The sequence below is a fragment of the Mesoplodon bidens genome (assembly GCF_964165515.1).
Source record: "Mesoplodon bidens genome assembly, chromosome: 6".
Lineage (NCBI taxonomy): Eukaryota > Metazoa > Chordata > Mammalia > Artiodactyla > Ziphiidae > Mesoplodon > Mesoplodon bidens.
The window spans coordinates 117863690-117887788 of NC_138162.1; the positions used below are offsets into that span (position 1 = coordinate 117863690).

General features: G+C 40.0%; 1 protein-coding gene across 1 annotated transcript in view; it reads left to right on the forward strand.

Annotated features, from left to right (window-relative positions):
• Positions 1-24099, forward strand: part of LOC308618899 (putative ATP-dependent RNA helicase DDX60) — an 80002-nt gene that overhangs the window by 11605 nt on the left and 44298 nt on the right. Inside the window, exons 6-19 of the mRNA XM_081237239.1 lie at positions 646-762; positions 1677-1838; positions 3165-3323; positions 5208-5349; positions 6300-6455; positions 9383-9488; positions 9931-10046; positions 11652-11818; positions 15521-15773; positions 17622-17788; positions 18334-18492; positions 20120-20269; positions 22565-22684; positions 23790-23885. Coding sequence (XP_081093365.1) covers positions 646-762; positions 1677-1838; positions 3165-3323; positions 5208-5349; positions 6300-6455; positions 9383-9488; positions 9931-10046; positions 11652-11818; positions 15521-15773; positions 17622-17788; positions 18334-18492; positions 20120-20269; positions 22565-22684; positions 23790-23885 — 2070 coding nt within the window. The remainder of the gene's footprint in view (positions 1-645; positions 763-1676; positions 1839-3164; positions 3324-5207; positions 5350-6299; positions 6456-9382; positions 9489-9930; positions 10047-11651; positions 11819-15520; positions 15774-17621; positions 17789-18333; positions 18493-20119; positions 20270-22564; positions 22685-23789; positions 23886-24099) is intronic.

Consider the following 24099-nt stretch of genomic DNA (forward strand, 5'->3'; position numbering starts at 1 on the left):
CTATTTGAATTTTTTTCTAATAAAATCTAGTGCATTAAATGGGTAAATTGTTTCTTTTTGAGATATTGAAAATGTTCTAAAATTAGATTATGGCAATGGTTGCACAACTCTGTAAATTTACCAAAAGCCATTGAATTGTACCCTTAAAGTGAGTGGATTTTGTGTCATGTTAATTATACCTTCATGAAGTTGTTAAAAAATAAAATGGACCTAGACAAAAATTAATTTGGCGAAGACAGCATAGTGCTCTTTGGCAGGCTTTAAAAGCATTGTTGATGATCTGTAATTACATTAGTGTATTTTTTTCTTTTTACTTAGAAATATATTATAACAATATTATCTTCAATATATGATTTTCTTTTTTTTTTTTTTTTTTTTGCGGTATGCGGGCCTCTCACTGTTGTGGCCTCTCCCGTTGCGGAGCACAGGCTCCGGATGCGCAGGCCCAGCGGCCATGGCTCACGGGCCCAGCCGCTCCGCGGCATATGGGATCCTCCCAGACCGGGGCACGAACCCGTATCCCCTGCATCGGCAGGCGGACTCTCAACCACTGCGCCACCAGGGAGGCCCTATGATTTTCTTTAGTTGGAAAGTAATGTGATATATTATTCATGACGATTTATGTGACTTGCCTTCCTTTTGCAGAATGAAAAGAACTTTGAGAATGCTTATAAAACCCTGATTAAGCAGTTGGAGGAATGTAGAGTTTTAGCATTAGGACGTCTTTTTGGAAATTTAAAATGGAAAAATATGATGGAAGAGGTACTGAAACTTTTAAAAAACTTTTTATTCGATTGAATTGTTTAATTACTAAAAAAAATTCAAACATAGTTCAGAGTTCTCATATACCTCTCACCCAGCTTCCTCCCCCATTGTTAACATCTGATGTAACCAAGGTACGTTTGTCAAACTAGGAAATTAATATCACTATAATAATATTAACAGACAAACATATTAATAACAGACTTTAATACACCACTTTTTCCGATTATCAGAAAAATTATTCACAAATTTTATTTTTACTGGATGCCTAATATTTCTCTAATGCTGAACATTTAAATTGTTTGAAAATTGGCTTTAACAGATAACTTTGTGATGAACATCTTGGAGCATAAATCTTGGTACACATTTTGTATAACTTACCTAACCTACGTACCTAGAACTTGCATAGTCAATCAGAAAGTATCAGCATACATAATGATAATCATATGTATTGCCAAATAGCTTTGCAGTAACTCTGTGCCTATGTATATTCTGATTTGCAAATATAAGAGAAATGACACGTCACATGATTTCCAGTGCTATTATCCTTAAAATATACTTTGCTAATTTGAAAGTAAAAATATGCTATCTAATTGTCCTTTTTGTTACTAAAATGGTTGAACACTTTTATTAATATTTGTATTTTGTGAATTGTCTGCTCATCTCTTATTAAAGGCTTAGATGTTTTATTGATTTATAGGAGCTCTTTACATATTTAAACTTGTAATAATTTCATTGAAATACTTATTATTTTCCCATTTTGAATTTTGTTTCTTCCTTTAAACAGAAATGTTTATAGTTCTGTGTAGTCATATCTGTTTTTCTCTTCTGTATGAGTTCTTCTAGTAAGATCACTTATGATTGAAAATATTTTTCTAAATATCACGACATTTTACAATTTCCTTCTGTGACAGGCATGTGAAACTATTTCTCTGCTAAAGCAACTGTGGCCAGAAGGATCTGACATTCGGCAAGTTCTTTGTGTTACTTCGTGCTCCTTGTCTTTGAGTTTATACCATCACTTTTTAGAAAACAGATCGAAGACCACTGATGCTCAGAAAGCTAACATCCAACAGGTATGATAGGTTTACCGTGAAACACCAGCGAAATTTTATTTATTTGATTTTATTGAAACATCTATTGTGCTGTTAGATGGGTTGGTGTTCTACTCACAGATGTTTCCCTTAGTACATTTTTAGTCAAATGTGTCCAACCCTCCAGAGGAAGATAAGAAAGTGGCCCTTGGTGAGAGTTTACCCCCTTATGATGTTCTGGGTTCCTACATGCCTTGTGCCATTAAGTCTTCACGACAGCAGTTTAAGGGAGGTGCTGTGATTCTTTCTGAGGCTCAGAGAGTCCAGGGAACATTTGTCAAACCCAAGGATGAAATACAGTGTGGATTGAAACCAGGTCTGTCTGTCTGATCCAAGCTCCCCTCTGTCTGCTGCCTTGTGCAAGGACCTTCCTGCTGTCCTGGCTGGACAGATGCTAAAGCCACAACTTCTGTAGGGCTGACAGAGGCCATTGAGACTCTGTTGACTGGTGTGGGTTTGTTCTCCAACCAACCAGCCATCCCTGTGTGTCTGCACATGTGCACACGTGCACTCAGACACACACGTGTACACGTACTGTGTTGTTTACACCCTGAGTGCTGGGGAACTCCTGGTTGAAGATTCTTATGAAAGAGAAACGCAGTTTGGTCTCTTTCTTTCATAGTTTCAGAATTGAACAGGGCTCATCATCTTTCTCCTGCGTCCTTTAGGTCTGCTTGAATAGTGTCTTTGCAAAATAACGTAGATGGCTAGGCATGCCGTTTTAAATGATCACAAAAGTGATACTAAACCACTTGTCTCTCTGGGGCTTCTCATCGTTGGACCCCGTCTGGCCCTGTGGAGGCACACTGAATGAGCCTCAGTCTGGTTGCAGTGACAGCCCTGCAAACATTGTCTCATCAGGTTAAATATGCCCACTTCTTTACCCTATTTCCACTTGGGTATGTTTTCAGATTGTACCAGTTTCCTCACCCTGGTAATTTTCAATATAACCTTTAAAATAGGACGCATGGGAGAGAAGATATGGAGCATTTCACGTGTGACCCCGCCCTGCAGGATCCTGTGAGCTCCTGACTTCATGCGCTGCTGGGTCAGCTCATGTGAAGTTGGGCTCAACTAAGAACACAGGAAGTTGCTTTATGTAAACTGCTACTAAGCTGGCGCTTCCCTGTCCCTCTTACCCAACGTATATGTTATGTGAAGAAAAGAACTTCTGCAAACATGCAGCGTGAACAGCGCAAGAGCGCGTGGTTCCTGCCCACGTGGCGCAGCTGCACCTTCTCGAGGCGCCCAGGCAGCAGGCGGTGTCCTGCCCATGGTCCCCTGACCCACCTTCTTTATTTGATGCAGGGGGAGAGGAGCTGCCTCACCCTGGAGGGGGTGACAGATTGGTGTAGACTGCACTGTCTCAGCGTGGCATTTCTCCTCCACTTACCTCTTTCCCAAAGAGCATGTACCAGATTCATCACTTCCCACTGGATTGAGGACGTTCAGACTTTCTTAACAATGGTAAGTATACCCTTGATTAGTTTGTTTTTTTGTTTCAGTTGTTAGATGTAGAAAAACCACAATGACCTTCAAAAACAGATTTGTATGGGAACAATGGCAGCCCTTTGGCGGCTTTAAAGGTGTAAAGGCCTAAATAAGTCACTTCCCAATTTCAATAACTCTGGGGGGTAAAAACCAACAGCTTGGTGTGTCTTCAGCCTGAGGGGATGTATCATAGCCCCCCTTCTGGTCTGTGTTAAGATCAGGATTTTGTGCCATCAACTATAAGAGATGGCTTCTGTCATGTTCTGTTCTTGAGCGTATTGAAGAAATCAGTGTAATAGTTGATTATCTTCATCCATTCTAGAGGACATTTAGAGGAAATTTGTAAACTTTAAAAAAGCAAAAGCAAAAGCAAATCTTACCCAGAGGCCCACCACTCAAGTCAATTCTGATAACTGTTAATATTTTGGTTTATTCTGTTTTAAATGCATAGACCTTTTTTTCTGTTATTTGTTATTGTTTCTAACACTGGAATTATATATACATATATATATATATATAAATATAATTTTTTTCTTTTCACATATTTTTCTATTTTCTTCCACACTCTTGATTAGCTCATTTTGTAGTGGCCGCTGGCTATTTCTTTCTTTTTATTTTTTTTTTGCGGTACACAGGCCTCTCATTGCTGTGGCCTCTCCCGTTGCGGAGCACAGGCTCCGGATGCGCAGGCTCAGTGGCCTTGGCTCACGGGCCCAGCTGCTCCGCGGCATGTGGGATCCTCCTGGACCGGGGCACGAACCCATGTCCCCTGCATCAGCAGGTGGACTCTCAACCACTGCGCCACCAGGGAAGCCCTGTGAATATTTTTATATTGATTACACATTGAAATGACAATATTTTGGGTATGTTGGGTTGAATAAAATAAAATGAATTTCAGCTTTTTTTTTTTTTTTTTGTGGTACGTGGGCCTCTCACTGTTGTGGCCTCTCCCGTTGCGGAGCACAGGCTCTGGACGCGCAGGCTCGGTGGCCATGGCTCACGGGCCCAGCCGCTCCGCGGCATGTGGGATCTTCCCGGACCGGGGCACGAACCCGCGTTCTCTGCATCGGCAGGCGGACTCTCAACCACTGCGCCACCAGGGAAGCCCAGCTTTTTTTTTTTTTAATGTGAAAGAAGTTTAAGAAACATATGAAAGTTTAAGGTAATGTATGCAGCTTGCCTGCATTCCACTTCTAGTGGAACACTTCTACTGTTAAAGTTCCACATCCACGTTTGGAGAGCCTGGGTGTGTTACCGTGTGTGGAGCAGAGAAGCCTCCATTTTTCCCTCTCAACCCAACTCCCCAAACTCGAACGCTGACTTGTGCGCTGCGGTTGCTGGAGTCGTGTCTGCCCTGCTCTGAGCTCAGTGCTGCTGCTGAAGACATTCTGCCTGTGACAGGCGGGAACACAGCTGCCCAGGAATGTAGGTGGATGGGGATCTTTGCGAAGGATCTCCTAAACGATCAAATGCTCTTTTTTTAAATGCTGTTTTGACCTGACAGTAACACTGGAAGCATTAAACCCTGAGGAAAGAACAGAGAGAGGCACATTTGAAAGCAGAAGTATTTCTCTAGTCCCGTATCTGTGGGAGAAAAGTTGTAAGAGTCAAGTACGGATTTCTGTGACTGGGAATGAGGACTATGCTGAATCATTCTTGGTCAGCCTGATTTTATTTTAACTTTAATCTTTCAAGGTGTGACGCATTCATTATGACGCAGCCTGGAAGGGCTCACATCCGTAAGAATGGGAAGAGCGCAGCCCACCTGCCTTTCAGTTGGATTATTGAGATGTTTGAAGTATTCTAGGTTCTTGCTAATGTAAAAATTGTCACTGACTTGGTTTTTATTTCCAATTTCAGAAAAAGTGGTGTGAATACTTCATCCTAAGTAATATAGACGTTTTTGAATTTTGGAATCTGAATTTAACTCACCTTTCCGACTTAAGTGATGAGCTTTTATTGAAGAATATAGCCTTTTACTATGAAAATGAAAGTGTTCAAGGTACCACCCTAGTATGTTATAATAATTATGCCTTTACCCAGAGATAAACATTATAAAGGATTTAAAGCTTCAAAATTGTTTTCTACACTTGCAGCATATAGCAGTCATTTTCTTTCAGATATTTATTTATGCATGTGTATAAGTTTTACTTAGTTGCAATCAGAGTGAATGTTGTATTTTAAAATATTTTTACCTTAATATTACTCCACAAGTATTTTTGGAAAACATACATCTTTGGGGACTTGGCGTTTCTAGATAATTTTAACAGGTGATTTTTTCAGTTAAATATATGCAGAACATTTTTCAGAATATTTACTCTAATTAATGTAATCATGTACTACTATTAGGTATTTAGGGAATTTTAAGTTTTTCCAAAGATAAAGCTGATTTGTATATTTGTTGTACATAATTAATTTTTCTTTCTTTGAATAATTTTATTAGAAGAAATCTTCTGCTGTTTATTCGTAGTCAAAGAAAAATAAAAGACATTTTAAGAGAACTATAACTGATTGAGCATTATTGAAGCTTCTTTGACCTCTAAGATTTGGTTCCTACATATTACAAGTGTTAGAATGAGTTAGCTACAAATAAATTTAGCAATCCTCTACAAACTTTCTCATTTTTGAAAAATCATAGTTTTATTGTTTTATTGATTACGAAGTTATGTGTGACATAGCATTTTTTATTACCTTGAAGAATAGTTAGATATTCATCATCTGTTATTGTTCGTTAAGACAGTTAATAGTTATCAAATAGGGAAACAGGATAAACTTTAAAGTCTCCAGTCCCACAGTCAGCACTAGGGACCGTTTGGCTGTAGGTTCAGTGTGGCAGTCACAGAAAATTTCACTGTTTGACAAGTATTTCAGAGCTCTGTGAATTTAGTCAAAATGTGTGCTTCTGTGTATGTGTGAATGACTTTCAGTGTTTACTACTTTGAACTCATGTAGGGCTACATCTGAATTTGGGAAATGTCATTATGAAAGATTATGAACATCTCTGGGATACTGTATCAAAGTTGGTCACAAAGTTTGATGTTGGAAAGCCATTTCCTCTGAGAACAAAACAATTTCCCTTTCTTAAAAAGGATCCATCACCAATCAGAGGTAATAAATTTCTAAATTAATTTGAAATAAAAGCATCGTTCCTCTGCAAATGTTTTGAAAGCACCAGTAACTAAATGTTGCAAGTATAAATAATTTTCGGGTACTATGCATTTAAAATGACCTATACTGTTATATCCTTGGGGTGATAATACTTTGAGTATAATGTTGAACAGTGATATGTTTTCCTTGTAACTAATGTTGTTGCCAATTTTTAAGAAAGCCAGATATATGTGACTTCCACTTCTATCAATCTGAAGTGTAGATCAAGTGAAAAATCTCTTGTGCGTAATGATGGAAATGTTAGATAAGAGACACCAGACATCTTTTTACAAGATCGTAAGTAAGCTTGAAACAATAGGAGGGAAATTCCAGGAGCCAAACATGAAGGGAGAGACTGATCTCTGGGTCACTCTGAGAATTTCTAATTGTAGGTCTGCCCTCCTAAGAATCTGGGTTTCAGTGCACTCAGTCAGCAGAGTCAAGACAACTCTAAGCCGGAAAATAACCTTAAAGCGATCAAAGGAATCTGGTGTGTTCTCTGTAGAGGAACATCATCACATACCCTGGTTTTACAGGGCTTCTCTGCCACATACGAGTGTGCACATGCAAATTTATAAACAGCAGAGAAATAAGCCCCCAGACAAACAGTAAGCTGCAAAACGAGAACTCTTAAGTATTTCAGATTTTGTAATTATCAAAAGTAGAATATACTATATGTGTGTTTCAAAATGCTTGAAGAAATAAAATATGAAATTTGAAACATGAAAAAATAACAAAATGATAGAAAACATCTTCACATTTTAAAATAATCAAAGTTGTAGAAATGAAAAGACTGTCAGTGGCTAGGTTCAAAAGCTGATTGGATTTGGCTAAAGAGCGAATTTGTGAGCTAGAAATAAATCAAAAGAACTACAGGTACAATAATGATGAACACATTACATACCTTAAATTTACACAGGGTTATATGTCAATTATATCTCAAGCTGGAGAAATTTTATAAGAACCGAAAAACAAACAAAAGAAATAGAGATTAAAAAAATGATAAAATACATGTTAAAAGACATGAAAGACAGAATGAAGCTGTCTAACCTTTCATTCATTTGGAGATTTGGAAGGAGAGGCCAAGCCGGTGTAGATTGGGCCATATTTGACGAGACTGTGGCTGGAGTTTGCCTGGATGATGAAAGACAGGGATTTGCACACTCAGGGCATATGATGAGTCCTGAGTGGGACAAAGCAACCGTATGCACATGCACACTCACAAATACACACACTAGGCACAATGCAGTGGGATTAGAGAATGTAAAAATAAATATCTTAAAAGGACCAGAGTTACTTACAAAGGAATAAAAATTAGTCTCTAATAATAGACTTTCCCAAATATCATGATAGAAGTCAGAACATAATGAAATCATATGTTATTCTTAAAATACAGTTTTAAGAAATGAGTAGCTTGGACATTTTTCAAAATACAAATGCTGATTTATCCATCATCCTGTCATCACTGGAGACATTTCTATATCATGAATTTCAGGAAGAATAAAATGACCCTGGATGGAAAGTGACAAGCTAAGGGGGGTTGGGGACGTATCGATACAAATGTATTTTTCAGAGTACAGGGGAAGGATATGTATCGATACAAGTGTATTTTTCAGAGTAAAGGGGAAGAATATATATCCCCTTTCATTATGTCAGAATGAGTTTCACCAGACAAAGACGCTTGAGAACAAGGAGTTTATTGTTCCCAGGAAGATCCAATAAGGGAGTGCTTAGGTAATACCAGGAAGAAAACACAGTCGGTGCAGGCCGTGTTAATGCGTAGGTTTCCACGTGGGCAACTACAGGTGAGTTTTACTGGGAATCCTAGAACTGTGTGCAAACCACTTTGGAGATGTCTTACCCCAAGAGCAAGGTAGCTGGGGTATTTACCTTGTGACTTTCGTCAAGTCTCGGGGGGCATGAAGCCCTTAGGACTCTGGCTGCACCCAAGGCTGTAAGAAGAAAGTGCTCGGGGAGAGTTGTGGGAACTCATGGGAAGGTTTCAGGCAAACACGGGAACGGTGAACGTCAAGGAAATGACGAGCAGAGCAACTGCAGCTCACCTGGAATTATGAACCAGACACTGGATAAAGGGGCATTTGTTAGCCAGCTATTGTATATGCGATCAATATGTGACGTGTGATACCCATCTGTCATGTGTAGGTGTACATGGGCATGAGCTCAAGGAGGATGTAAGGGAAGACTAATGATATCCCATAATGTCATTGACATCTGTATTTTCCCTCTACTTGTTTATTTTTATAAAAGTATATATGTAGGGCTTCCCTGGTGGCGCAGTGGTTGAGAGTCCGCCTGCCGATGCAGGGGACATGGGTTCGTGCCCCGGTCCAGGAAGATCCCACATGCCGCGGAGCAGCTGGGCCCGTGAGCCATGGCCGCTGAGCCTGCGCGTCCGGAGCCTGTGCTCCGCAACGGGAGAGGCCACAACAGTGAGAGGCCCGCATACCACAAAAAAAAAAAAAAAAAAAAAAAAAAAGTATATATGTAAGAGATTTCTGAGTGAGACTTCCATATTTAAATTCCTTGTCTCATAATAGGAAATAAGAAAAGGAACAAACATTTGAAATAGGAAACATAGGTGTTTTTCTGTCTGTCAGTGTATATCTGTCCATCCATCCATCCGTCTGTCTATCTATCCTTCTATCTACCTACCTACATGCCTAAATGCTGCCTACTTCTTTATATTCTCCCATGTTCCAGAATGTTTTAATGTGGAAAATAGCTTTATGGGAAGGGCTAGAATTGATTAATGTAAATAAATAAGATCAATGAAACATGTTTTTTTAAATGTGATATTTTAGAAAATGATGTGTAACATTGCTGTATTAAAGTTTCGCATTTGACCTTGTCTTACTACTTTTTTACAGATACCTCCAAGGAAAAGATGGCTGATTTGGGTTTTATTCCAGTGTCATGTCAGGTGGTTGATAAGTTTGCTGGGGACATTTTGAAAGATTTGCCTTTCCTAACGAGGTATGGGGGCCACTGGGTGGAATGGATGAATTACTCACTAAAGCTTTTACAGAGTTCGACAGATTATTTATAAAGAGGTTATATTAGATGTAACGTGTTTGTAACACATAATGAGTTTAGTTTCAAATTTAACAGTGTCTTGTGATCATAACTAGCTTAAAAATCAACATAATTTTAACCTTAGAGTACAATCATTCCAGCTGTGTGTAATTAATGAATGAGTGGATGAATATTTGTTGATGTCGATGGCACAAGATATGGGGTGGGTTCTGGGTTCTGAAGCCCCAATAAACTGCTCTTTGGATTCTGTCACCCACATTATATCTCGGAAAGAGGAAAGGTGGCTATGATTTTTTTTAATTATTAAAAAATGAGACCTATGCTGTGCTGTATTTGGAGGCATGCAATTTAAAATGTGCCTATATTTCTTTTCTTCTCATAGCGATGATCCTATTGTCACTTCACTGGTCAAGCAGAAAGAATTTGATGAGCTTGTGCACTGGCATTCCCACAGACCCATTAGTGATGATTATGACAGGACAAAGGGTCACTTTGATGGTGAGCTCTGCGATTCTGTTGAAATACCTTAAAATCTGTTTCACTCTCTGCCTTTTATGTTACAAGGAAAAATTACTCTATTTCTTGAATAACAATAACGTGCAAGATATGTAGGTATATGTCAGTAAAGAGGGTGAGGAAAGAGCCCCACTTCGCTGACCGTCACGTGTACATGGGCACACAGCTGTCTCAGGAGCAAGTGCACAGAGATGGCCTTTGTCCCACAAGAGTCAGAAGCTGTTTTAAGCTACGACAGTTTGTAGTTCAGGACATCAGTCTGCTCCTTGATGGCAGAAGTATTGAGGCTCTAGGCTTTCAAGCAGCTGCAGCTGCTTTCACGTCACCCATAACAGGGGCAGCAGTTTACCCACCTTCACGCTCGGGATGGAGGCTGTGGCACCACTGAGAGCAAGTCAGCCGAGACTGACTTAGGGACCCTTCTCCCCGGCTCATCCCTTGTCTTCTTTTGTCTACCCCATGCTCACCCCCACCCTTCGTCCAGTGGACAGAACTTACCTTCAGAAGAATCTAAGAGTGGACCTAGTAAGCATGTTCCCACGAAACACTTCGCAGCCTGCTGTTATAAACAACTACTAATATCCTGAAAATGCAAGAGAGTTTTTAGATCAATCATTAACATCCTTCGGAGCTGTTTGATTTACATGTGTAGATACAGATCTAGAAAAATCAGCCTGCTTAACTAGTCCCTTGAAGTGAGTGCTGTAGTTTTCTCTGGGGATGGGAGTAAGTCATACCTTGAGTGTTGGGATTTCCTATGTCATTGGATTTTTCTACAGTGAGTCTTTCTGAGCTGCCAAGTTCTTTGGCTCCATGGCCATGGTCTGGAGTAAGGATTTTTCTGTCAAGTGATACAAGAAGCCATGATACCCTAGATGGACATCTTCCTGATTTGGCCTTGACCTTCCCCCTTCTATCTATCTATCTATCTATCTATTTATTTATATTTTTGGCTGCACTGGGTCTTAGTTGCTGCACGCGGGCTTTCTCTACTTGCGGTGAGCGGGGGCTACTCTTCGTTGTGGTGCACTGGCTTCTCACTGCGGTGGCTTCTCTTGTTGCAGAGCGTGGGCTTCAGTAGCTGTGGCACGTGGGCTCAGTATTTGTGGCTCGCGGGCTCTAGAACGCAGGCTCAGTAGTTGTGGTGCACGGGCTTAGTTGCTCCGTGGCATGTGGGATCTTCCCAGACCAGTGCTTGAACCCGTGTCCCCTGCATTGGCAGTGGATTCTCAACCACTGTGCCACCAGGGAAGCCCTACCTTCCCCCTTCTTAACTTCATTCACAGGGCACAAAACAGAAGTAATGCCCAGAATTTGTCATCCTTTGTAGCATCGTGATATTTGCTTTGAGAGGTGTACAATGAAAGGGTGTTTTGTTGCTTGCATCCTTTAAATAAAGTAAGGGATCATTCTGTGGACAAGAGATAGTGTGATTTAAGATTCCTTCTTTAACAAAAGTCATCAGCCTAAGTTACTGTTCCAAACTAAAAAGAAAAGTGCACGTGTGTGTGGGATGGTGTGAAGGATTAGTGAGAACGCTGTTGAAAATATGTAGTAGTGTTGCATTTTAAGCCTTTTCTTTTCCAGCAAAATCTAGAGATCCTTATCATCTTAGATCCTTGCAAATGTATCATCGTTTTCAACGATTTTATGGGAAGTCATTAGAATCAGTCTCTTCAAAATTTGTTGTACCTCAAGCTATCAACATCAAGCCAAAGAAGAATTTCTGTGAACCCAAGAGCAAGAAGATACAGGTAGGTTATATTCATTCTATCAAAATTTTTTTTACTTTTCATTGTCCTTTATTGTTATTTGTTCAGTCCCTTTGATAGTTGCTTCCCATGCTACGTTTTTAGAAAAGTAAAGGGATGGGAAAGATACTCCATGCAAATGGAAACCAAAAGAAAGCAGGGGTAGCTATACTTATACCATACAAAATAGACTTTAATACAAAGACTGTAATAAGGGAGATAGAAGGTCATTATATAATGATAAAGCTGAAAACCTGAAAGCTTTTTCTCTAAGATCAGGAACAAGACAAGGATGCCCAGTCTCACCACTTGTATTCAACGTAGCACTGGAAGTTTTAGCCAGAGCAGTTAGGCAAGTAAAAGAAATAAAAGGCATCCACATTGGAAAGGAAGAAGTAACACTGCCTGTTTGCAGATGACATTATATTATATAAAAACCCCACCAAAAAACTGTTAGAACTAATAAATGAATTCAGTATAGTCACAGGATACAAAATCAATATACAAAAATCTGTTGTGTTTCTATACACTAATGATGAACTATCAGAAGCAGAAATTAAGAAAACAATCCCAATTACAATTGCATCAAAGAGAATAAAATACCTAGGAATAAATTTAACCAAGGAGGTTACAGTATATTGAAAACTACAAGACAGTGATGAAAGAAATTGAAGAGGATACAAATAAATGGAAAGATATTCTGTGCTCATGGATTGGAAGAAAGAATATTGTTAAAATGTCCTTACTGCCCAGTGCAATCTATAGATTTAATGCAATCCCTATCAAAATTCCAATGGCATTTTCCACAGAAATAGAACAAACAATCATAAAATTCGTATGGAGCTATAAAACACCCTGAATAGCCAAAACAATCTTCAGGAAAAAGAACAAATCTACAGGCATCACACTCCCTGATTTCAAGCTATATTACAAAGTTATAGTAATCAAAACAGTATGGTATTGGCATAAAAACAGGTACATGGGTCAATGGAACAGAATAGAGAGCCCAGAAATAAACTCAAGCATGTATGGTCAATTAATTTGTGACAAAGGAGGTAAGAATGTACAAAGGAGAAAAGACAGCCTCTTCAGTAAATGGTGTTGGGAAACCTGGACAGCTACATGCAAAAGAATGAGGCTTGGAACCCTATCTTATACTATACACAAGAATGGACTCAAAATGGATCAAAGACTTCAAGACCTGAAACTGTAAAAGTCCTAGAAGGAAGCATAAGCCGTAAGCTCCTTAACATTGGTCTTGGTGATGATTTTTTGGATATGACACCAATGGCAAAGGTAACAAAAGCAAAAATAGACAAGTGAGATTGTATCAAACTAAGAAGATTCTTCACGGCAGAGGAAACCATCAAAGAAATGAATAGGCAACTAACTACAAAATGGGAGAAAATATTTGCAAATCATATATCTGATAAGGGGTTAATATCTAAAATATACAGAAAACTCATACAACTCAATAGCAAAAAATAGAACAATCTGATTAAAAAGTGGGCAGAGTAACTAAACGGATATTTTTCCAAAGAAGACATGCAGATGGCTAACAGGCACATGAGAAGATGCTCAACATCACTAGTCATAGGGGAAATCAAATCAAAACCACAATGAGATATCGACTCACACCTGTCAGAACGGCCATCATCAAAAGGGCAAGAAACAACAAGTGTTGGCCAGGATGTGGAGAAAAGGGAGCCCTTGTGCACTGTTGGTGGGAATGTAAATTGGTGCAGCCACTATGGAAAATGGTATATTTCCTCCAAATATTAAAAATAAAACTACTATATAGTCCTGCATTCCCATTTCTGGTATTTATCCCAGAAAAGAAAACAGGATGTAGAAGAGATCTCTGCATTCCCATGTTCATTACAGCATTATTCACAGCAGCCAAGATACGGAAACAATGTAAGCATCCAGCAAGGGATGAATGGATAAAGAAGATGTGGTCTGTATATATATTGGAATATTATTCAGTTACAAGAAGGAAATTCTGCCATTTGTGACAGCGTGGTTGAACCTAGAGGTGCTAAGTGATGTAGGTCAGACAGAGAAGGCAGATACTGTGTGGTGTAACTTACATGTGGAATCCAAAAGAAAAAAAAGGTCAAACTCATAGAAACAGGAGAAACATGGTGACTCGAGTGGATAACCCTACATCATATCACTGAATTTGCGAAGAGAGTAGATTTTAAATATTCTCACCTCCCCTCCTCCCCCAAAAGATACATATGTGAGTTGATGAGTGCGTTAATTAACTCAGTGGGGAGAACCCTTCCACAATGTACATGTATATCAAGCCACCATGATGTACACTTTCAATATCCTACAATTTTTCAATTATATCTAAAGTTAAAAAAATATTTGAGCAGACATGAGGACTTTTGCTTTAATAGTCAACAAGCAGCCACCCCAGGCCCAGCTTGGTGATCTTTGTTTTTCTCCTCGTGGCAACAACCTCCTTTTTATTTTCACAGCCAATTTTATCTTTAGTGAGACCATCCAATTACAACTATTCCTTTTTTATTTACTGAAAAGCTTCTTTTATATAGTTATTTTTTTTTCGAGAGAGAGGTTATAAAATAGAAAGTTGGCAAAAATTCTAATTACCTAGTGTAAGGTATAAAGACTGAAAAAATTTCATGTTTTTTTTATCTTCTACATTATTGGAAATTAAATAACTTATCTCGTGGAGATTAAACAACCTCAGCACCATGTAAATGTGCTCTTCCAGCAACACTTCAAGCTAAAACAAACACATTGTACCTGGCAAAGAGCCAGGGCTTGTTCTTGTCCTACTGAGACCGAACCATGCCGAGTTATCCCAGGACAGGACAGTACATCTGGGAAGTTGAAACATTGGAGAAGCTCCACTGATTCGAATTAAATACTGAGAAAGTGATGACAGTGAAAATTGACTTCATTAAAGGCAAAGTTTAGATATGAGTTTCATGACTAAGCAGAATAATGGAAGGTGTGTCAGTGTTCTCTTACGGATACAACAGTTCTCTAATTTTCTTTGCACATTAATAAGTCAAGTAGGTAAAAGTGTAGTAGAAGCGGGTCTATATTGTGTGTAAGTTGGTTGGAAATGCTTGTCTAGACAGAGCAAACCGGTTTATTTATGATGTTCCTTCCCACCTGCCCCTTCCTCGTTCACCCATAAAAGAGGATGAGCTTGTGCTGTGCTTGGGACACACCAACAACTATGGCACATTCCTGTCTCATGACAAGGAAAATCCAACTGCTTTGCGTGTGATGGGCATTTGATAGAGAGACGCCTGGGCAGGGGAGGGATCCTTACTCAGGCTGGGAGAGTTGAGCAAGGCTTTGTGGAAGAAATATCTAGAAGCACAAGTTGGGGGAGGGAGGTGACCATGGGGGATGGAAGAGGAAAACCAATTCCCGAGAGATCAGGAGACAGAAACACCAGGGTCCTGGTGTTTATCACCTACACCACTTAGAAATCTAGAAAAATTATCTGCACAGAGGCTTTATAGTCATTAAATTGGATTGTCCAAAGATTTCAATTCACAGAGGCTTCAATGTTAAGAAACAGACACTGAAATGAAAATTGTGCCTTGTCAAGAACGGGATGACGTTCAAAATAATCAATATTATGGTCTCATTCATGCAATGCCATCTTGGACTATTTCCAACTTGTTTTACGACATGTTTCCTTCTTTTTTTGGGCAGGAGACCAAGGCTGAAAAAATTACTAGAGAGAGTAAGGAGAGGCTGTTTGCCAAGGAAGAACAAAAAGAAGAGAAAAGATGGAATGTTCTGTCCTTTTCTATTGAGGAGGAGCTGAAAGAGAATTTAAACTCTGGAATAAAGAACCTAGAAGATTTTTTGAAATCATGTAAAAGTAGCTCAGTGAAATTTCGAGTTGAAATGGTGGGGATTACTGCCTGCTTGAGGGCGTGGAAAGAACATTGCCGTGCTGAAGGTATGTGGCTGTGCGTTCTTGTTGATTTGTTTGTTTGAGTACATTGGAGAAGAATAAAAATCTAATGATGATAGCTGTTATTTATCAACTGGAAGTCTGTGTTAGAAGGCTTAGGGAAGCCTTAGCTGCATTATCTGATTTTGTCCTTGGAGAAGTCCTCCAAGTATTATTACCTCTGTTTTATCAATGAGCAATGAAGTCTCAAAGGGGGCCCCAGTAGCAAAGGTACAGCACATTCATAAGCAAATTCAAATCAATTCCTTCTCACTTACATGTGGTATCTAAAATATGACACTAATGAACTTACCTACGAAACAGAAACAGACATGCAGACATAGAGATCAGACTTGTGGTTGCCAAGGAGAGGGGGAGGGATGGAGTGGGAGTTTGGGGTTAGCAGATGCAAACTAGTATATACAGGATGGATAAACAACAAGGTCCTACTGTAGAGCACAGGGAACTATTGGAAAAGAATATGAAAAAGAATGTGTATGTATAACTGAATCACTTTGCTGTACAGCAGAAACTAACAAAACAATGTAAGTCAACTACACTCCAATAAAAAAATTCAAGTCAATTCCCAAAGTTTACAAACAACCACTTAGAGAGTTGTGGGCATCGTTAAGGGGACCCACAGATGGCGAGGTCCCAGGGAGAGTCTGTCTGTCATTCATCTCTGAGATCTGAAGTGCGAGCATTTTCTTTCTGGGCAAAACTCGGATCATGTTTGCCTGGCATGCTGAGTTCTTCCAGAAGTTGCTGTGGTTTCCATGTGCTCTACTTTACAACTGCTACAATAGATAGTAGAAAAGAAAAGAAGAGGCAGGTAAGGGAGAAACGTGGCTGGGTAGAGACGTGTAAGTTGATGGCAGGTGAAATGATGAGGGGCCAGTATGCCTCCAACTGACAGTACTTCCGAGTACACCTCATTGACCTGTCTGTCTGGGTCGTCTCCACACTTGAATCCGTTGAACACGGGGTCCCTGGGGGTTCTTCTCCCCCTCACCCTGTCATTCTGCAAACTTCAATCTGCCCCTGCAACGACAGACTTCCCTGAAGATTTCATCCCAGTGAGAAGCATAAGACTTGGCCTCTGTGGGTCTCTCTAATTAAGATGTTGTGTCAGGATTTGCAGTTGGCCTGAGAGAGATCAGGATTAACAGTGGCTTAAATTTCTTTTGTAGCCTTTATAGCATCAGTATGTGTTTGGTAATATTTGTTAAATAGATAAAATGTAGGTTGATTGGAAGAAAGGGCGAATCAAAACTGCCATAACGTGAAGTATGAAAAGACCAGCCGTGAGGAGGACTAGAAAGGATGTATGTGACTGTAAAGAAATGGACAGGGATTAGCAAAGTTTGGATCTGGTGTAACAGACTGATTGAATTTAAAGGCTCCAGTGATTACACCAGATACTTATCTCTGGTCACCACTAAGATTCAATAAATGTTGCCAAGTTTTTAACCAGATATTTAAACTCATCTGGACATTTTTCTTTGAACATAGTAGAGAAGGCATGAAAATAATAGTTGGGAAAGATTTGTATTCCTTAGAACTTAGACCAACTTGGGCTTTAGTGATCTTATTTCTATCGTGAGCTACAAGATTTTCCTTTTTCTCCCAACACTTACAGAGCTACATCTCAGTTATCCACAGAGATGTTGGAATGTGTTTAGTTGCACTTTCATTTGATTGAGTTTTCTGTATTCCAAAACATCCATTAATGCTAAGTAAGACAATGAATTTAATTGGGTCAGGTTGACAGCCTGAGTGACTAATCTTGGACAATCAAACATTTATTATTTTTGATGGCCTTTATAACAGTTTTGCTGTTTATTCTTTACCAAGGTGAGACCACAAAAGATTTAAGTATAGCTGTTCAAATGATGAAAAGGATCTACTCCGTGATGGAAAAATACCCAGAACTTTTGCAAGAGGCAGATCGGCAACTCATAGCCAGATGCCTTAGGTACTTAGGATTTGAGGAGTTGGCAAGTACTTTGCATCCAGCGCAGGTAATGTTTTCAGAATAGCTCCATTCTAGTAGAGTAATTATTAGGTGCAACTCAAGTGTCTTGTAATCACAGTTACCTGGGTTTTTTTTTTTTTACTGAAAATATTTACTCCAAGTTCATAATCATTATTAGTAATCCAGCTCCCCCAACTTGAAGTAACCTAGAATTAGAAAATTTTACAAAAGCTTCTCTAGACAAAAATGCCAGATAGTCTCTGCAGACCCTTAAAACTAATCCTGTGTTTAATTCTAGTAAAACATTTAAAAACTATATTGCGACTGTTCAGTTGTCTTGATATCAGATTGTAGCTCAAGTGCCGCGATGGATATCTGAAGATCTTGATGTCTGCTATTTACTCTTAGTTAAGATAATGATTTAGGTGGTAAGAGATTTCTTCAATAAATATTGCAAAATTTGAAAGATGGTAAAATGCTTTTCTCATAAAAATTAGTTTTCAGTTATTTTATTTTAAAAAGTGTTTTTAATCATTTAAAGGATGTTATCATTTAAAATCACTTTCAAAATGGGCTTGTAAACTCCTATAGGTCACAGGAAATGACATAAAGGAGAAGAAGAAGAACAAATACTCAGTTGGCATTGGGCCAGCTCGGTTTCAGCTGCAGTACATGGGCCACTATTTGGTACGAGAAGAGAGGAAAGATCCAGACCCCAGAGTCCAGGACTTTATTCCTGACACCTGGCAGGTAATGACTGGATGAAAGAAACATTTTTGTATTTTATTATGAAATCTGATCTCAGGAGCTTCTCATGATTCCACACAGCACATCTGGCATGAAATTCTTAATGTTGAGTCATCTCATTTAAAATTGTCATGGGAAATGTCAAATGTAGACTTTTTCCCATTTAAAAAAAGTGAATTTTTCGTATCATCCATTTTTCATAAATAGACCATTTTCTTGGAGGTACTCTGATGGATTCACACGTATATATTTGAAGTTCTGTCTTTCTCATCCGACTGTATCATTGTGGAGCATCCTCCAGGGCTTCCCTGTGTCTGCAGGATATCCTATGTAAATATAGAAATGTGACAGAGACATTCAAGGAGTTTAAACAGTAGGGACAGTTGTTTAGATATTTACAGCCTGTACCCGTGACCATAGTAGCTACTTTTCTATAAACAAGTGTAAAATTAATATTGATGGCTAGAAAACTAGGAATAGAAGGGTGCGTTTCTGCGTTGATTCAACCTTATAAAATTGCCTCGAACCTTATCAGTTCCACATGTTTAGCTCTGAAAATGCCATTTCAGAGGCTCAGTCTAACAGGTGGTCTTATCAGAAGCTGACTTTATCCTCCGGTGTCGATGAGGCTGGAGAGCCTCAGAAACTCCCGGCCTGCTGTCCAGGGGCAGGGGACCAGGTCCTTCCTTCCTGAAGTGCAGAACACGAAGCAGCTAAGGGCCCTCCAGGTATCTACGCCCCCCTCCGCTGCACTTCTTCTGATGTCGCCTTTGCTCTGAGGTGTGGCCCAGAGTGGACCTGGATTCAGAGAGTGTGCAGGATGGGGCTTTGCGGGGGCTTTTCCATCTTCTGCCCATCACACAGGCTAATGACCCTTTGACTAGTCCTCATTTTGATGAATAAAAGCATAGGCTAAAGGGATGAGAGTCTGTTTTTTTTTTTTTTTTTTTTTTTTTTTTGTGGTACGCGGGCCTCTCACCGCTCTGGCCTCTCCCGTTGCGGAGCACAGGCTCCGGACGCGGAGGCCCTGCGGCCATGGCTCACGGGCCCAGACTCTCTGCGGTTTGTGGGATCCTCCCGGACCAGGGCACGAACCCGTGTCCCCTACATCGGCAGGCGGATTCTCAACCACTGCGCCACCAGGGAAGCCCTGGGAGTCTGTTTTAATGAAGGTCCCACATGCCCTCCAAAGTAGGGGCTGGCATTCTTCTATTTAGAAAGTACAAGATAAGTAGTAAAATGATTAATCATTGGTTTTTTTTTTCTGTTAGCTACTTTTTCACCCTTACAAAAATACATACTCTTAGATCTTCATTTCTCAGAGCCGTCGTGCACTTAGTCAACGACAAGTAATAAGAAAGAATATCTACCCAAGGACAAGATATTTTGTTCAGACCCACTCTCTTGTTTTTCCCACACAAACCCACCTCCAGACGCTCAAAAGCACTGCAGTTCTCTCTTCTGAGAGAGGCTGTGAGTTCTTCACAAGTTCCCGTGTATCTTTTGGTGTGTTTTCAACTCACAGCCGCTCCTTTGCGGCTCAGAGAATTATGCTGGAAGTGTCTTAAGGTATTTGTTTTGCTAACATGCTTCTCGTGGTGCTGACACAACGGTGCTCTGAACCCCGCAGCGAGAGCTCTTGGACGTCGTGGACAACAATGAGTCTGCGGTCATAGTGGCCCCCACGTCCTCAGGGAAGACCTACGCCTCCTACTACTGCATGGAGAAGGTGCTGCGGGAGGGCGACGATGGGGTGGTCGTGTACGTGGCCCCCACCAAGGTAGGTCTGGGGTCTGGGGGGTCGTTCAAGTGACTTGAATTTTCTCTTTCACTCCCGAACCTCCTCTTTTAGTTTAATGCACGTAGTCATGTGCTAGATATAGCTCTCTTTATTTTTTTTTTCACAATTTATTTCTTTCCACTTTTATTGAGATGAAATGGACATGTAACCTGTTAGTTTCGTGTGTACAACATAATGGCCAATATTTGTATGTATTGTTAAATGATCACCCCCATAATTCTAGTGAACATGAATCATGAATCACCTCATATAGTTATACATTTTTTTTTCCTTGTGATGAGAACTTTTAAGATCTACTGTCTTAGAAACTGTCAGGTACACAATACCGTATTGCTAACTATAGTCACTGTTACATCCCCAGACTTATTTATCTTATAACTGGAAGTTTGTACCTTTTGACCCCCTTCACCCGTTCTACCCACCCTTAGCCCCACCCTAGCCAACCACCAGCCTGTTCTGTTTCCATGCGTCTCACTTTATTTTCTAACCTGCATTTTCTCCTTCCAGTCTGAGAGGCCAAAGTAATACTTCCCTTAGAGCACTGTGAGGCAGAGGTCTGGTCCTGTGATCTTGTCATTCAGCTTTTTGCTCGAACTGAGAGAAGCATCCCGACTTTGTCGGGCAATGTTGAGTCTTTAGGAAGCCCGCGTTGCCTCTGCCCTTGATGGGATGCATCCTGTCTGCTCTTGGGCGTCAGTGCCTTGTGTTTCTCATGCCAGGTGGTTTTGCCATATTTCTTTTATGGCTGGAACCACCTAATGCCAAACTTAAATACAGAAAGTATGATCTTTGTCATTTAGGAGAAAGGCTGATTTACAGGAAGTATAAGTTTGCATATCCTCATTTACAACCCCTTGTTTTTAATGCGATTACTCTTAAGAAAGGCAGATTTACTTGGGATAACTTTGATTCTACAGATTAAAATGAGATCTCACTCCATTTTAGTTTCTAGGAAAATGTGGTGTTGAGTGACTTGGGATCAGGCTCAGTACCAGACTGATCAACATGATTAGTTGAAATTAGCACTTTAGTTTTGATTGTAGTTTTTCGTTTTTCATGGTTACGAAAGCAGTAAGTGTTCATAGCAGGAAATTAATAAAATATATCAAGAAAAATTAAATAGCAGGAAATTAATAAAATATATCAAGAAAAATTAAGCTTACTGGAGGTGGAATTGGTAATTCAACACAATACATATTCCTCTTCTAAAGGTTTTAGAAGCCAAATTACTCTTCTAAAAGTTTAAATCCATTTTTATTCCCTCTGACAGTATATGGAAGTATATATATCCTCTTATTTTTTTCCAACATTCCTATGGTCTTCAAACATTTTTTGCCATACTTCTAGGTAGAAATTTCCATCTCATGATAAATCTGCATTTCTGTGATCACTGATTGGGGAGCCTTTCCATATGATTTCTGGGCAGCGATATTTCTCTAATCATGAACTACTTGTTCATGACATTTGCCCATTTTCTTTTTCTTGTAGTGGAAGGGGATTGCCTTTTTATTGATTGGCCAGAAGTCTGTATAATAAGTATATTACTTTTTCTCTGTAAAGTATAACCAATATACTTTTGTCATTTTATCTTTTTGCTATATTGCAGTTATATTAATGATATTTTGTTAATATCTTTGTGTAGTCAGATCTATCAATATTTCCGTTTAGTGTTTCCGAGTGTGCTCAAATATATGAAAATATGTGAAAATGTCCACTTTCCAGTATCTTTATGCTTATGTTTTAAAGTTTACATTTTAATCTAGGTGAGACTTTTTTTGGGCATAGAGTGTGAAATACAGAGATATGTATGGGTTTGCACACGCTCAGATTCCGCTGGCCACCACCTGCCTAGTCTGTGGTGTGGGTCCCCTGTACACTCGCAGGTAGAGGTCTGGGGATGCCCCCAAATACGAGAACCACACGTCCATCTCGGCTGCCCTCCTTGGCCATTCTACATAGACGCACAGTTTCTTTCTAAGCCTTGGTCGCCCAGGTATCAGCTGTTTGTCATGTGTGGGCAACATTTCCTGCTTTTTCCCTCTGATGAAGCCGGTTTTTCCCATTTTACATTGGGTTGAGGTTATAAGTGAAGTTCACGCGCAGTCACAGAGCTCAGAGACAGCCCATGGATTAGGCAGATGGTAGGAGAAAGGGGTGATGAAGCTTCCTGCCCTCCCAGCAGTACGTATTTTTAGACAGTGCCTGTCGTTCTCTCTCTGAGGTTTCCCCTGTACTTTATTATGTGATTAATGGATATTTTTCCCTGTCAATCAGGCCCTTGTCAATCAGGTGGCAGCAACTGTTGAGAATCGTTTTAACAAAAATCTGCCAAGCGGTGAAAATCTGTGTGGTGTTTTTACACGGGACTATCGTCATGAGGCTCTAAACTCTCAGGTAGGACCTACACTAATTAATGCATTTGTTATCGAATTATATGATAGTACTTAGAAGTCTCTTTCAGTAGAAATGCAATATCTTGACAAGGGCTTGTAGAAGTAATTTTCTTGAATTTATAAAAGATGAAGTGGCTTTAGAGAAAATTAACAGTGTTATATTCCAGAGAGTAAGAAATGGAGCTCATCTTGCTCAAGGACACTTACCTTTTGATTGCAGATTTCAGTTATAGTTCATGGCATCATCTTGGTTTATAAGTGGATCGAAAATGATCTGAAGAACCCCATGTTATAAAAACTGACAAACTGATTTCCATTCAGAATAACTGTTTCTTGACCTTTCTTGATGGGAAGGACACTCATCATAATTTCAAAATGTTGTATTTATGGATGGACTTCATGGTGTTAAGTAAATCAGACAGTTTCCCTCCTTACTAAACTCACTGAAAACAGTTACAGCTGAACAGAAAGTGAAAACGTGACTATAGCACATTGCACGGTAGATGTGAGATGTGACATCCACATCGCCATTTGTAAGAGCACCGCTGCCCAGGGACGGGGCGTGAGGTCCGACAGAGGCTGGCTGTCGGCCCCTGTGCTGCCCCACTTTCGGCACCCTGGGACTGAGCGGGGCTGGGGCAGAGACATTGGCCATTTCGGCTGCGTGTGGAGTAGCACTGACAGCTACCACGCGCTCTGGAGTCCAAGCCAGGTGGGCCAAAGCGTCCCCAGGTGTGTTCTGAAGTCACCTTCTTCCTCTGCCCCGTCCTCTCCCAACTTCCATAGTTGTTCATTTTTAGTAAACGGTTTTCAACCTAAACTGAACCTCAGGGTCAGATTTTGAAGGAATAAACCTGCGACAATGAATTCTTCCTATTGTAATTACCGTGAATGCTCATAAATCAGAATTTAAACTTCAAATCTGATATCTTACCATTTTGACCTATAAAAATTGTAGTTTCACAAGATTCTAAAGAATATATCATATTCTACTTAATCAGCAGGTCCATTCAGGAGTTTTAACTCTCTCTTTTATATTCTTAGAACTACATCTGGGTGTAGCAAGTGCTCAAAAGTGTTTGTTTGCACAATGTTCTTGTTTTTAGGTACTTATCACAGTGCCTGCCTGCTTTGAAATTCTGCTGCTGGCTCCGCATCGCCAGGCGTGGGTGAAAAGGATCAGATACGTTATATTTGATGAGGTAGGTTTGGTATTATTTCTCTGGGTTGAGTTCCTGGTTGCATAAGCACCACACTGAAGACATTTGCTGCTTCGGGGCATTCATCGTCTGCGTGGAGTTTCGGATGTGGAGGACACTGGCTTTCCCCGGTGAATCACACCAGTCTTTGGGCTCCGTTTTCCTGTTCTGGCTCAGGACAGGGTATCTGTGTCTGCGGACCTCTGGATGGCAGAGG